We start from the raw sequence: 14,172 nt of genomic DNA on the forward strand, positions 1-14,172 counted from the left end.
GACATCTATAAGTTTGTTTTGGAGTCAAAATATAATACAATAATATAACAGTCCTGCAGGAAAAGGGTTTTGGCATGGTCCCCATGTATCCTTCCAGCGCTTCTATAAAAATGGAATTCTTTTTCAGGGTCATAATTTGGAAAATTTTCCGCTAGTTTTTGTATTCACAAAATAGGTCATAAATTAAATCTGTCACACTTCACAATAAAAGGCAATTCATTCGAATATTTGCATAGACTAAGCATTCTTTTCTGAAATCGGAGTCAACACAAAATTGCTACCATTAACAATCGCCTTTTTATTATAAAACCCTCATCTCAAGTGCTATAAAAACGATTACAGCTTTATACTAAACTGCAGTTCATTCCAGCTGTGATAATTATATCATACACATTGCAGAAATGCTTAAGGCATTACTGGTTTTAACAAGTAAACTCCGTGCATTATAAGATTGTCGGTAATGATATATATTTTGCATTTTAGTCTTATTTAGCATATCTGCAGCAAATAGACTTTGTCGGCAAGACTGTTTACGGAGTTTAGATCCAATTTGCGCTTTGCAGCATGGCGTTCCGCGACAGTTTGCTAATGAGTGTGAGTTAGATAGACATAATTGCGTTAATGGTTATGGTATGTAAATTGACGAAGATAGGTTGACTGCTGAAACTATCATGGAGTCTTTTTTTCTTTCAGAGTTATCAGGAATAGCTGGTTTTTGTAGGGATATTTACCCTCAACCCCAAAACGCTCAACCTCCAACAGCGCGTCCTCAGAATTCTCAACCATTGCCACCTCAAGCAAATCGTCCTCAAGCGGGTATCCCCCACAACAATGGCCCTCATGCAAATCGCCCTCAGAACAGTCGCCCTCAAGCAAGTCGCCCCCAGAATAGCCGTCCTCAAGCAAAATGACCACACAGGCAAATCGTTTTCAAGCGAACCGACCCTAAGTAACGAGTCTGCATGATCTGCTTATATCATATGTACATATTAGAATTTATCAATATCAGGCGAAATAAGCCCAGTAACGGACAATAATCCAATGTTTTCAGTTCAATATATGTTAACAACTTGTATTTATAAGATTTACTTGATTCTTTCATTTATTTAATTTATGTATCTTAGGTGATTTATCCGAATACCTCAGCAGGTGTAGTAATCCAATTTTCCGTAACTTAGTCCAACCAACGCTCCTTTCGAATTCGCACCCTTGGTGTGTTTTTCCGAATACATAAAGGAGCGTTTTCCATCTGTTGCCACTCACGGTCACGCTACTCCCAGGGCAGAGGTGAGGCAACGTCTGACGAGGGATCCGTGGACCAAAAAGACGTGAGAGTAAGTTGCTCTCCATTTGGTTCGGTCCAACATCAAGTGGATGTGGACTTAGGATCCCTCATTTATCCTAAACAATAATCACACTTTTTGATTTGCGAATATGCACACATAGGTACACTCCTAATTAGATGAATAGTATTTATATGTTTGACGCAGGGCACAGGTCAGGGATGAGGGACGTCGCTTTTAGTTATCGACATGATAAAACCCCTGTCGTTCAATTGTGCATTATTGGGCTAACATACATATATATTTAGCACCTATTATTATCCCTGAGAATACCAGTAACAGCGAAAGTTACAACAATTACGCTTGAACGAGAGACAAGGTTCGGCGATCGCATCTACCAACCCTAATGTGAAAGATTTTTGTTTACATTCTCGCAAAAAAACCCTAGATGTTCTGGAACTCGCACAATCTGGTATAAACCATGCAAGAAGTACACAACTCTGTAAATGTACTCGATGGGGCCTTCCCAATACCCCCTTCCCGTCAAAGCCCCTCCTTCAAGTAGGTAGGATGTTCGAGCCTAACGGCTTGGCACTCCGGCATTATCGAAATTTTGGTGGAAATCTGCATCTTAAGAGAGTGCCAGTATCAAAGTGAGGTGAAAAATTGTACGCATAAATTGATGCAAAAAATGGGTTTTTCACCCCAAAATTTTGCGAATTTTAATGTGATAAAATTTTGATAACATATAATGAAGACAAAGACTCAATTTGTGGTAGTTATAATAGGGTAAATGGAAAACCCAATCATTGAAAAAAAAATGAAATACCTGAACCCGAAGACATAAAATATATAAAAACATTTCATAACTTTGATGGCTTTGATTAATTGGCAGACACCATTAACATGTATGGTTTCCAACTACACCTTTGTGGGTTATAACGCGTCAACCATGCCTACACGCTTTCGTTTGTGTTACCTGAAATGTACTTCAGCTCCCCCCACGATTTCCAGAGACGCCTGTATACCCCTCTATTGTTCTGCGTTAAGTACGCTTGGAGCGACACACTCGTCGGCCACCTTAGGGAAGTGGATTCCACTGCATGGCATAGGTCGCAATGCCCTCCCCTTAATATGTGACCTATCTACTATCACTTCCGCCTTCCGAAACACGACACACAAGTGCCAGGCTTGTACTTCAACCAAGTTCCTCGTTTGTAATAGTGTCTGGCTAGCATACTCCAATAATACTTCGCAGACAGATTTTCACGAAAGCTTGGAACTTTCGGGTGACAGTAAAGTTGACTTTCCATGTACTACTCCCAAATAGCAATACAGAAAGAACACTAGCACAGAACAGTATCGTCTTGTTCTTGGTGTTGAGATAACAGTATTTACAGATTTTAGACAGGGCAACGAAAACGAATCTAGCGCTGTTAACCCGTCGGGAAACATCCAGTTCGGTGCCACCGTAGGAAAAAATCACGCTGCCTAGATATATAAATTGGTCGACATCTTCGATGCTCCACCTATTAATGCAGATAGGGGGAGTGCGGTAACTCTAAAACTGAGAACCTTTGTTTCGTTGGTATTTACCTTCAATCCAACTTTACTCGTGTTTCTTTCCAAATCCAGTGAGAGAGCAAACAAACATGATGAGCGTAGTCGAGGGTGTTTGAGGAAAGAAGAACATTACCGATAACAAGAACAAATAATATCGGTCATAGGATGCAACCCCCACGGATTTTACTTTGAACCTTAAAATCCTCTGATAATAGCTTTTAATTTCTTCGGAATGCCCCTCCTGCGACGAGCACTCATGATACACTGACGCAATCGAATGCTTTCTCGAAATCGCACTGTTCCTAGATCCGGAGCTGAAACTAACCTGCTCCCTGGCTATTAAGCTGTCGAGATGTTCTTTGATGAAACCAAGAATTATTTTGGTCGTTATCTTTGCGATGGCAGGAAGCACGCAGATATCCATCCAATTGTCACACTCAAAACGGGTGAATTTCTTTTAATCTTAACGATCATCCCATCCTTCCAATCTCTGGAAAAGGTCTCAGATTCCCAAGATTTTGATATGAGCAGAAAAGTACCAGATCTACAGTAACTGCGGGTGCAGCGATAAATAACTCTGCGAAGAGAGTGTCAAGCCCAACGGCTTTATTTCGGTCGATTAAATTGGTCACCCATAACGATCACAATATCACCTTTTGGAAGCCTACCCTGAAGTGCGTGTAATTGCTCGTAGAAAGCATCTTTCTCCACTATCTCCGTTGGTACATGGAACTATACGATTGTGATGCTCCTTAACCTGGACCGGAATCTTGCAGTCCGAGGTTGGTCAAAAACCGGTTCGCTGATCAAGAGAGCGAGACTTGCGGTAGTCTTCAGAAACAACACGAGATTGGACTAGCGTCTGCTACGATTTGGCTTTCCAGAGTACAAAAGTTCATTGCCATGTCCGAATGTCCAGCTTATATCGTTGGAATTTCCACTCAAGTTGGAGAAAGCTAGCATTCTAAAGACTCTCGCTACTGTTACCGAGGGGAATGTACATTCCCGAAACCATACATAGTCCGTTTTCGATAACCGAAGGCCTTCGACATGAGGTCATTTTCGATATTACAATTGTAATGGGTTCTTAATATTAAAGGTTCGCAAGAGCAATTGAAAAAGTTAAATTAGCAGAAAAAAATTATCAATAGCCTCAGCGCCATTCAAGTGTTGTTCTAATTTACTAAAATCATTGTAAAAAACACAGGGTGTCTGTTTTTTTTCATTTTTATGATCCACATTTCCAGCCCCGTAACTGCCAATCATTCTTTAATTAGGATGAAATGATTTTAAAAATATCAGAGTGAAGCAGAGAATCATTTTTTATAAGAAAATGAATACATGCATGTATGCCGAAACTCCAGGAAAATCGGTTTAAGGTTTTCAGAATCGCTTTTTTTATTACATAGATCGGTGAATTAGCTATCCTAGAATACGCCGTAAAAATTTCAAAGCGAAATTGGTATTCCTTTAAATTTTGTAAGCGTCAGACTCAGCGATTTTTGAGTACCGGCTCAGGCTCGAGCGCCCAGGAGGTACCTTGTAGCGCTATCTAAATAGCATATTTGTAAATACTTGGCATCAGTCCCTTGTTCGAGTGCATTTGTATATATTGTAACTACTTTTTTTTATAATTAAGAGTGGGAAATTTCTTCATATCCGAAAGGTGACTTGTAAAACAATTTTTGCAAACACTTTTTTTGAAAATGACCTTTATGAAAATGACCTTTTTCACAATTGCAAAAATTCTGACTCAAAAAGTAATGAACCAATCTATATTAAATTTGGAGGTATAATTCTTTATAAAATAAGGAAGATTCTGAAGTGACATTTGGGATGAGACCATATTTTATAGGGCAAAAGAAAATGTCGGCTACACAGCTTTGCTTTGACGACCAGTTTTTTTTTGAAAGTCTGGCGGCCGAACTAATTTCAACCACAATTTTTAATTTACGGTGAACAAAGGCAATTTTTGATTATACACATATGTTGATTATACACATATGTTGTTGCTGGAGAAGCACATATTTTCAATATCTCGATTTTTGCAAAAAAATCAAAATTTTCGATCGAAGTCGTAATCAAATTATTTTATAAAAAGAAATATGTAATATATCACGAAAATCCTATCTACTTCCATGCAAAATATAATTGCAAACATACAGTTAAAATTTGAAGGCAATCCGTCAATATTTGTTCGACTAACTTGAAAAATGCAGTTTCGAGAAAAACACGTCTGAAGTTTTCGGTAAGTTGGCGTCGGACAAAGGGGGATGCGTCAAAATTCGAAATGAAAGTATTTGGATATTTTCCCCATCCTAATCCTTGGAGTATGTCATTCTTAAGTTGTTAGGGGACTCATTCAGCAAAAAAGAAGGTGAATTTTTTTAAGTTGCTGATGTGGCCTAACCACTTAGGCAGCAAAACTTTGGAAGAGAAAACACATTTTTTGCATTTGCAAAGCTATTATTTTTACATGTGTGTGTGTGTGGATGGTGATGAAGAAGCTACAGCTTCTGAGTACTCAGGCCGTGTTGGCCCATTGTACTCGCCACCCCCTAGATAGCTTCTACATAGCTCACCCTCGTTTCGCAAGTAAACTTTTTTATTCTAGATTGATGTTCTAGCTACAATTCAACGTTTATTCCCAGGTTTTAGCTAACGTAGCTTTTGAGTTATTTTGATTTTAATGGCGGGCGATTTTTTTTATAAATTACAATGCGTCTGGCAGGATAAGAAATTGAACTTAATATGGCATACATAGTAGTTCCGAAACACCCTTGTATAGTACACATTTTTATATAAGAAACTCACAAGATCTTTACTTTTCATACCAGAAAAGCTTCTGTTTTCCAGGTTGTTTTCTTTCCACTCAAATAAAAAGGTTCCCAAAAAATACTAATACCTGAAAATCTTCTTTTCCTCCCCTATTTTTTTCTTATTTTTCTGTTGTTCCCCATTTCGAATTAAAAAACTTCAATGCATCATTTAGTGGCGTAGCTATTTAATTATCCATATGTTTGAGTAGATTTTCATCATCATAGGTGCAACAACCAGTATCCGGTTTAGGCCAGCCTTAATAAGGAACTCCTGACAAGTCGGTTTTGTGACGAGGGTCCATCAATTCAATACCCCTAAAATCTGTCTTGCGTCCTGACCTATGCCATCGCTTCATCTCAAGCACGGTGTGCCTCGTCTACTTTTTCTACCGTAGATATTGCTCTTATAGACTTTTCGGGCTGGATCATCCTCTTCCATACGGATTGAGTCAACCGCCCACCTTAACCTGTTGAGCCTGATCCACAACCAGACTGTCGTGATATCGCTTATAGATTTCGTCATTATGTAAGCCACGGAATCCTCCATCCTCATGTAGGGTGCCAAAAATTCTTCGGAGGATACTTCTCTCGAACACGGCCAAGAGTTCACAGTTTTTTTTGCTAAGAAGTCTTCGAGGAATACATAAGAACTGGCAAGATCATAGTCTTGTACAGTAAGCACTTTGACCCTGATACGTTTCGAGCGGAACAGTCTTTGTAAGCTGAAATAGGCTCTGTTGGCTGACAACAACCATGCGCGGATTTCATCGTCATAGTTGTTATTGGTTGCGACTTTCGACCCTAGATAGGAGAAATTTTCAACAGTTTCAAGGTTGTAGTCTCCAATCTTCATTGTTTTCGTTTGGCTAGTGCCATTCGATGCTGTTCGTTGTTTGGTTTTTGGCGCGGGCGTTGCCACCATGTACTTCGTCTTGCCTTCATTAATGTGCAGCCCGAGATCTCGCGCTGCCTGCTCTATCTGGATGAAGGTAGACTGCATATCTCGGGTTGTTCGTCAGCATAGTAGTGGATGCACTTGAAGAGACTGGTGCCTCTCGCATTTACATCGGCATCACGGATCACTTTCTCCTGGGTCAGGTTAAAGAGGACGCCTGATAGGGCATCCCCTTGTCGTAGACCGTTGTTGATGTCGAATGGTCTTGAGAGTGATCCTGCTGCTTTTATCTGGCTTCGCACACTGGTCAGGGTCAGCCTAGTCAGTCTTATCAATTCCGTCGGGATGGCAGTGTACAGTTTTACCCTGGCTCTGCACAACAACAGTTTTTCCATCGCTTGCAGCACAGAGAAAATTTGATCTGTTGCTGTTTCACCTGGAGTAAAGCCTGTTGGTATATGCCAATCATGTTCTGAGCGTATAATGCTATCCGGCCTAGCAAGATAGCGGAGAATATCTCATGGATGGTACTCAGCATCGTGATACCTCTCTAATTGATGCACTGTGTGATATTTCCCTTTTTATGTATGAGACAATTAATGCCTCGTTGCCAGTCGTCAGGCATTGATTCGCTGTCCCATACTCTGAACACAAGTTGATGAACCACTCGGTGTAATTGGTCGCCTCCATGTTTAACCAATTCGGCTGTAATTCCTTCGGCTCCTGACGGCTTATGATTTTTAAGCCGATGAATTGCACGGAATGTTTCTTCGATACTTGTTGATGGCAGTATTTGTCCGTCGTCTTCAGTTGCGGGACCTTCAACTCGCCGATGTTCTGGTTGTTCAGGAATTCATTAAAGTACTCAACCCATCTCTCCAATATGCCCATTCTGTCGGAAATCTGATTTACCTCTTAGTCTCGGCAGGATGAACGTAGAGGTGTATAAGGCTTCATCTTGTTGACTTGTTGGAAAAACTTCCGTGCCTGGTGCGGTTGCTCCCGGTACTTTTCTAGTTCACAGACATGTTGGTTCTTCCTGGCTTCCTTTTTCCGTCTATGAATTCGCGTCTTCGCTCGACGGAGTTCGTGATAAGTCTCTGCGCGTGCCCACGTTCTTTGAGAATGCAGCATTATTCAGTATGCAGCATTCTTCCGTTCCGTTGCTAGCTTACAATCATCGTCGAACCAGCCGTTCCGACTTTTCTTGCGACTAGGGCCCACTATGTTTGTAGCTGCATCAATGATAACCTCTCCAGGTGGTTGTGAAGATCATTTGTTGATACTTCATCTCCAGGGCATCTGTTAGCTGCGGTTGTTGCGGCATCCATTTCCCTCTTATAGGTGTTACGAAGGGCTGTGTTGAGAATGGCTTCAGTATTCACTCTCACCTGATTGTCAGAGGGGATTCTAGGTGGTGTTCTAATTCGAGTATGGTGCACTATGCCAGCGAGATAGTGATCCGAGTCTATATTGGCCCCCCTATATGTTCTGATATTCTTCAAGGCTGAGAGGTGGCGGCGTTCAATCAGCACGTGGTCAATTTGGTTGAAAGTGGTCCCCTCTGGAGAGGCCCACGTATGTTTGTGGACCGCTTTCCGCGCAAACCAGGTACTTCCAACAACCATTCCATGCGATACTGCTGACTGAATAATCCGCAGTCCGTTATCATTGGTATCCCTATATAAGCTATGAGAGCGGACAGATGCCTGAATACGGACTCCGTCTCATCTTGACTGTTGTAATCTCCAAGTATAATTTTGATATCATACTTGGGACAGGCTTCGAGGATCCGCTCAATTGCCTCGTTGAAGGTATCCTTCTCCAACTCTGCAATCTCCTCTGTAGGTTCGTGAACGTTTATAAGACTTATATTTTTAAATTTGCCTCGCAAGCGCAGAGTGTATAGCCGTTCGCATGTGTTTTCAAAGCCGATAACAGCAGGTTTCATTTTTTGGCTGACTAAGAAACCTACTCCGAGCACATGGTTTACTGGATGGCCACTATAATATATGGTGTAGTTGCTCTTCTCCAGGAAACCAATCCCTGCCCATCGTATCTCTTGCAATGCGGTTACATCAGCTTTATATTGGGACAGGGTATCGGCTAACTACTGAGCAGCATTTGATCTGTACAGGGAACGCACGTTCCATCAGAAAATATGCAAATCGTTAATGCGGATTCGTCGTTTTGAAATCTATCCTGTCCGAGGTTCCTTCCGTGGCTTCGTAACATCGGTTTTCCATGTAGGGTTGGAGGACCAGTTGCTACATTTTGTCCCGTTTTTAGGCGCGGGAAACTCGCCTTCATCCTTCTCTGTCTGCAATTTTTCATAAAGAGAGAACTCCCAGCGATCACCATGTGGAGGTGGAGATAGGGTTTGGTAGTAGAGCTGTTGGTGTTGGTTCAGCAGACGTTTCCCAGGTTTTATGCTCCATCGTGAATGGGTGGGTGGGTTACTTCATCCAATAATGTACATATTAATCAAACTTTTGATTGGTTTTCTTATTACGAACTATATTTTGTATACCTGGTCGCTGTGCGTACTACGGTTAATTGTGCACACCTAATTATCGTTTAGTCAATTCCGGTGTATATTCCGCACGTGGACGCACCCGTAACGAGATACTACCAAATGAGGCAACTCAACCCCTATCGAAGAGTTTAGTGGTGATGATTTGTTCCAAATTGACCGCAACATGTCCCATGTGCATCAACGATCCCGTGACTTCGAGCATAACTTCAATTGCTCAACAGGTGCCATTCCGCTTCCCAACAAATCATTACGGAAGGACGCCATCGAGGTGGCTCCTTTTGTAGGACTTTATATAGAGGAGAGTGGAATGGACTGCTAAACAGTCGTTCAATAAAATCATATACGCAATACAAACGTAACTGTCCACATAGAGAAAGAGAGAGCCACGCAAAAACATAAAAAACTCGAAACAATCTTAATAACATTCACTTTTATTTAAAAAAAATAGACAATAAACTAATCTAACGGACAAATACTGTTAATGATAAAATTTAGTAATAAGTACTAGCCCTAAACTAAAATGTAATTTTCAACTTAATAAGGTACCTTATCTAGGAGAACAGAATATTTTGGAACTTTGATTTAAAGAGTGAATGAAAAGCGAGACGCAGTTCACTTTCCAGTTGGTGCGTGGAACAATATAGTTTCTTCGCATTCCTCAATGAGATTTCTAAACTTTTTGCGGAATTTGATTTTAAGCTCATTCGTGGGTAACGTTTTCAGGCAGTACTCGACGTTCTTTGCAATTAAACTGTCGGTATCCTCCAATGTCGATTGCCTCGATTGCTGAGTCCGCTCCAAGATGTTCTCCAAGGCGTTTCCAAACATCACAGCAGTCTCATCTTGGAGTTTTATTTTCTTGGGCCTCAGTGGCGATTCAAGAAAGGGCGAGGAAGTTGCAGAGGCGAGGAACTGTTTTACTTCTCTGTCGTTTGCATCGACTATAAAGTCCGACGACTGGCTACTGGTGGAGGGAACTGACTGTCTTGATTTAATATCCATTGGTAGCCTAGTTCCAACAGAACGGTCGGCGGGAGACTCGGGCAATACTTCCTTATCATATTCGTTCAAACATATTTCTGGTTCAGAATACCAAAACTTTTGCTCCGAGGTTGATGAGGAACTTTGTGAACTGTTCGGGCTCAGGGGACTCACTAGGTTTTGCATTTGCACTGTGTCACTCAAATTTAAATTTGTGCGTGATCTGTACAAATGAAATAGTTTTGAATATATATATATGTTGTCATCAATAAAGAAACTCACCTTCTCGATTTTACATGTTCCTTCAAGAACGACAGGGCTTTCATATGCCTCCACGGTTTCCTCAGAGATGCAGTTGCTGCGTTTCCTTCCCGGCCTTCTGCATACCTTTTCTCCCGGGAATATCGTTCGCGAACTGATTTCCATGCTGCGGCACAATTCTCTGGCGAATCTGGAAATTACAATTTAAGACAGTCGATTCGTACATAAATAAATACTGAGACAACTTTGTTAGTGTTGTTGAAAAATATAAAACAACTTACCGTTCATCGAAGCGGCAACCCGAACCCAAGCTGCACTCTTGACGGCGGGATTTTTGAACGCAAAGTTAGATTGGTCGTAGAGGACACTTTCATTTTTTACACATTCAATTAGAGTTGATAAGTCCATCCTGACACTTTCTATTGCATGCCAGGAGCAGAATAACACACGAAACCGAATAACACAGAACCGAATAACATTTAATGGACATTGTGCTTGACAGATTGCATTGGGCAGCAGAAGGTGCATTACATGGCGAACTGTCAAAAAGTGCCGGCGGGAAGTACAAAATGTCAATCCCAGGGAGACAGTTTAAGAAAATGGATTTTTGTTTGAAAATTAAACTAGATTCACTTATCGATAATAAAGACCAAGGTTCGGATTTAATTTCTCGATTTCTTTCATGCAAATCTTCAGTATTGTGTGATAAAATGGATTCGTTTCCAGCGAAGCGGAACGTTGACAGTAGATGCTGCCGGAATGGGAAAAGTTGCGCAATACTTTCAGTTGCTGAATAACATGTTGACATCGTTTGGCTTCTTTTGAAATTTCGTTTCTGGAAGCAAATCACCCGTGCAACCAGGGGGAGTTACGCCTGAAGAAAAAACGGTAGAAAATGTTTTACTGTGGGTTTGTATTAAAACAAGGCCCCAGAAAAATTGAAAAGCTAAATGCCGAAAACGAAACAATTTTCCCAACTTTTTGCAAGCGAGCGATATTGTACTTTGCGCCATAATAATAAAATTCAGAGAAGTCGTATTGCCTCCTAAAAGAAGTCGACTTATCACGTTAATTGGTTCCATGAAAGCGCGTTATAAGTCGAAAATGAGAAAAGTCGAAGCGTAAGAAATACATTATCGTATGCATAGGGTAAAGAAGAGTAGAATTCTTCATTAATTGTCGCTTGTTGCTTATGACGTACCAAAACTAACATTTCGCGTTTAGCACCTGCGAAAATGTAAACGTTTTTAGTTTATACTATTAAAATAAAGAGGATTTATTAGAAAATATTATAAAAGTACACAAGTATATAAATATGAAAATTTATGAGTCACTTCTCATCACTTGATGACAAATCACGATGAATCTCTGCTAAAGTTCGCAGTTGAAAAGCGGTCCCAGATGTTGACGGTTTGAAAAATTTAGTTAAAGTTGATTGACTTTGTCGATTTGTACAATTTCCGATAACATTCAACACTTTTACTTATTGAAAAGGACACCGTCTGCCTTCTTTCATTGTCTCGATCCTCCAAATACTTACCTTCTCAATGTCTTCGACAAATTTCTAAATTTTTTTGGTAGGAAACTCTTTTTCTTCCTCGTATAGATTTTGTTGTACCAATTCTATGTCATCTGTTACAATATTCGACAATTCTTTGTTGGAAAGTAACACTTCAGGAGTATTAATTACGTCAAATATATCCTCTTCGCGCCTAAAAACGGGTCGAATTGTACGAACTAGTCCTCCGAGTTGGGGGTTGTGAAGACCACAACCCTACACGGAAAACAGCTTGTTACGAAGCCACAAGAGGAGCCTCGGACTGGACGGATAACACAACGACGAACCCGGCAACGACAAAGGAGTAACGACTTGCGCATTTTCTCATGGAACGTGCGCTCCCTGTGTCTTAGTCAGCCAAAAAATGAGACCTGCTATTATCGGCTTTTGAAACACAAGCGAACGGCTATACATTCTGCGCTTGCGAGGCAAATTTAGAAATATAAGCTTTATAAACGTTCACGAACCTACCGAGGAGACTGCAGAGTTGGAGAAGAATACCTTCAAGAAGGCAATTGAGCGGACCCTCGAAGCCTGTCCCAAGTATGATTTCAAAATCATACTTGGAGATTACAACAGTCAAGATGAGATGATACGGCCGCTCTCATAGCTTATATAGGGATACCAATGATAATGGACTGTGGATTATTCAATTAGCAGTATCGCACGATATGGTTGTCGGAATACCTGCTTCGCGCGGAAAGCGGTCCACAAACCTACGTGGGCCTTTCCAGACGGGACCACTTTCAACTAAATTGACCACGTGTTGATCGAACGCCGCCACCTCTCAGCCTTGATGAATGTCAGAACATATAGGGGGGCCAATATACACTCGGATTACTATCTCGTTGGCATGGTGCTCCGAGCTCGAATAACTACACCACCCAGAATCTCCTCTGACAATCAGGTGCGAGTTAACACTGAAGCCATCTACAATACAGCTCTCCGCGACACCTATAAGAGGGAAATGAATGCCGGAATAACCGCAGTAAACAGAGATCCTGGGGATGAACCATCAACAAATGATCTTCACAACCACCTGAAGAACGTTATCATAAATACGGCCGTAAACATACTTGGTCCCAGCCGCATGTTTGACGATGAATGTAAGCTAATACCGGAACGAAAGAATGCTGCATACCGAATAATGTTGCATTCTCAAAGAATGCCGGCACGCGCACAGACTTATTACGAACTTCGGGGAGCGGAGAAGCGACTTCACAGACGGAAAAAGGAAGCCTGGGAGAACCAACAGGTCTGTGAACTCGGAAGGAATAGAGATCAACCGCACCAGGCGCGCAAGTTTTACCAACAAGTCAGCAGGATGAAGCCTTACACACCTCGATTTTCATCCTGCCCAGACAAAGAGGGAAATCTGATTTCCGGCGGAATGGGTATATTGGAGCGATGGGTTGAGTACTTTGATGAACTATTGAACAACCGGAATATCGGCGAGTTGTAGGTCCCGCCAATTGAAGACGACGGATAAATACTACCACCACCATGTATAGAAGAAACAGCAATTCATCGGCTTAAAAATCAAAGTCGCTAGGAGCCGATGGAATTACAGCCGAATTGGTTAAATATGGAGGTTAGCACCAATTACACCAAGTGCTTCATCAACTTGTGCTCAAGGTGTGGTACAGCGAATCAATGCCTGACGACTGTCAAAGAGGCATTATCTGTCACATACCTAAAAAGGGAGATATCACACAGTGCAGCAATTATATTATAGAGGTATCACGTTGCTGAGTACCATCTATAAGATATTCTCCGCTATCTTGCTAGGCCGGGTAGCCTCACACGTCCAGAACATCATTGGCCCATACCAAAGAGGCTTCACTCCAGTCAACTTACCAACGGATCAGATTTTCTCTCTGCGGCAAGCGATGGAAAAACTTTTCGAATATGGACATCAGTTCCACCAGACCTTCATCGACTTTAAAGCCATCTATGATAGTGTAGCCAGGGTAAAACTGTACACGGCCATAAGAGAATTCGGTATCCCAACGAAATAAATAGGACTGACTAGGCTAACCGTGACTAATGTGCGAGGCCAGATAAAAGCAGCAGAAATCATTCGTCACCAACAAGGTTCTACGACAAGGGGATGTCCTATCATGCATCCTCGGGAAAGTGATCCGTGATGCTGAGGTAAATCGAAGAGGTACGATCCTCTTTAAGTCCACCCATTTACTGGCCTATGCTGACGATATCGACATCATGGGAAGAACCACCCGAGACGTACAAATTGCCTTCATCCAGATCGAGCAGGC

At 41.5% G+C, this 14,172-nt stretch overlaps 2 protein-coding genes across 2 annotated transcripts; one reads left to right on the forward strand and one right to left on the reverse strand.

Annotated features, from left to right (window-relative positions):
- The first annotated feature begins 306 nt into the window (after positions 1 to 306).
- On the forward strand, positions 307 to 1,088 carry LOC119649500. Its single transcript, XM_038051668.1, has 3 exons — positions 307 to 429; positions 484 to 630; positions 694 to 1,088. The coding sequence occupies exons 1-3, from the start codon at positions 402 to 404 to the stop codon at positions 909 to 911; spliced, it is 393 nt and encodes a 130-aa protein (XP_037907596.1). The 5' UTR covers positions 307 to 401; the 3' UTR covers positions 912 to 1,088.
- An 8,459-nt stretch (positions 1,089 to 9,547) lies between these two features.
- LOC119649283 lies at positions 9,548 to 10,830 on the reverse strand. Its single transcript, XM_038051374.1, has 3 exons — positions 10,620 to 10,830; positions 10,360 to 10,528; positions 9,548 to 10,300 (listed from the first exon to the last, which is right to left on the reverse strand). Exons 1-3 carry the CDS (start codon positions 10,744 to 10,746, stop codon positions 9,709 to 9,711), a joined length of 888 nt encoding a protein of 295 aa, XP_037907302.1. The 5' UTR covers positions 10,747 to 10,830; the 3' UTR covers positions 9,548 to 9,708.
- Positions 10,831 to 14,172: the final 3,342 nt, after the last annotated feature.

This window comes from Hermetia illucens, chromosome 2 (assembly GCF_905115235.1).
Source record: "Hermetia illucens chromosome 2, iHerIll2.2.curated.20191125, whole genome shotgun sequence".
Lineage (NCBI taxonomy): Eukaryota > Metazoa > Arthropoda > Insecta > Diptera > Stratiomyidae > Hermetia > Hermetia illucens.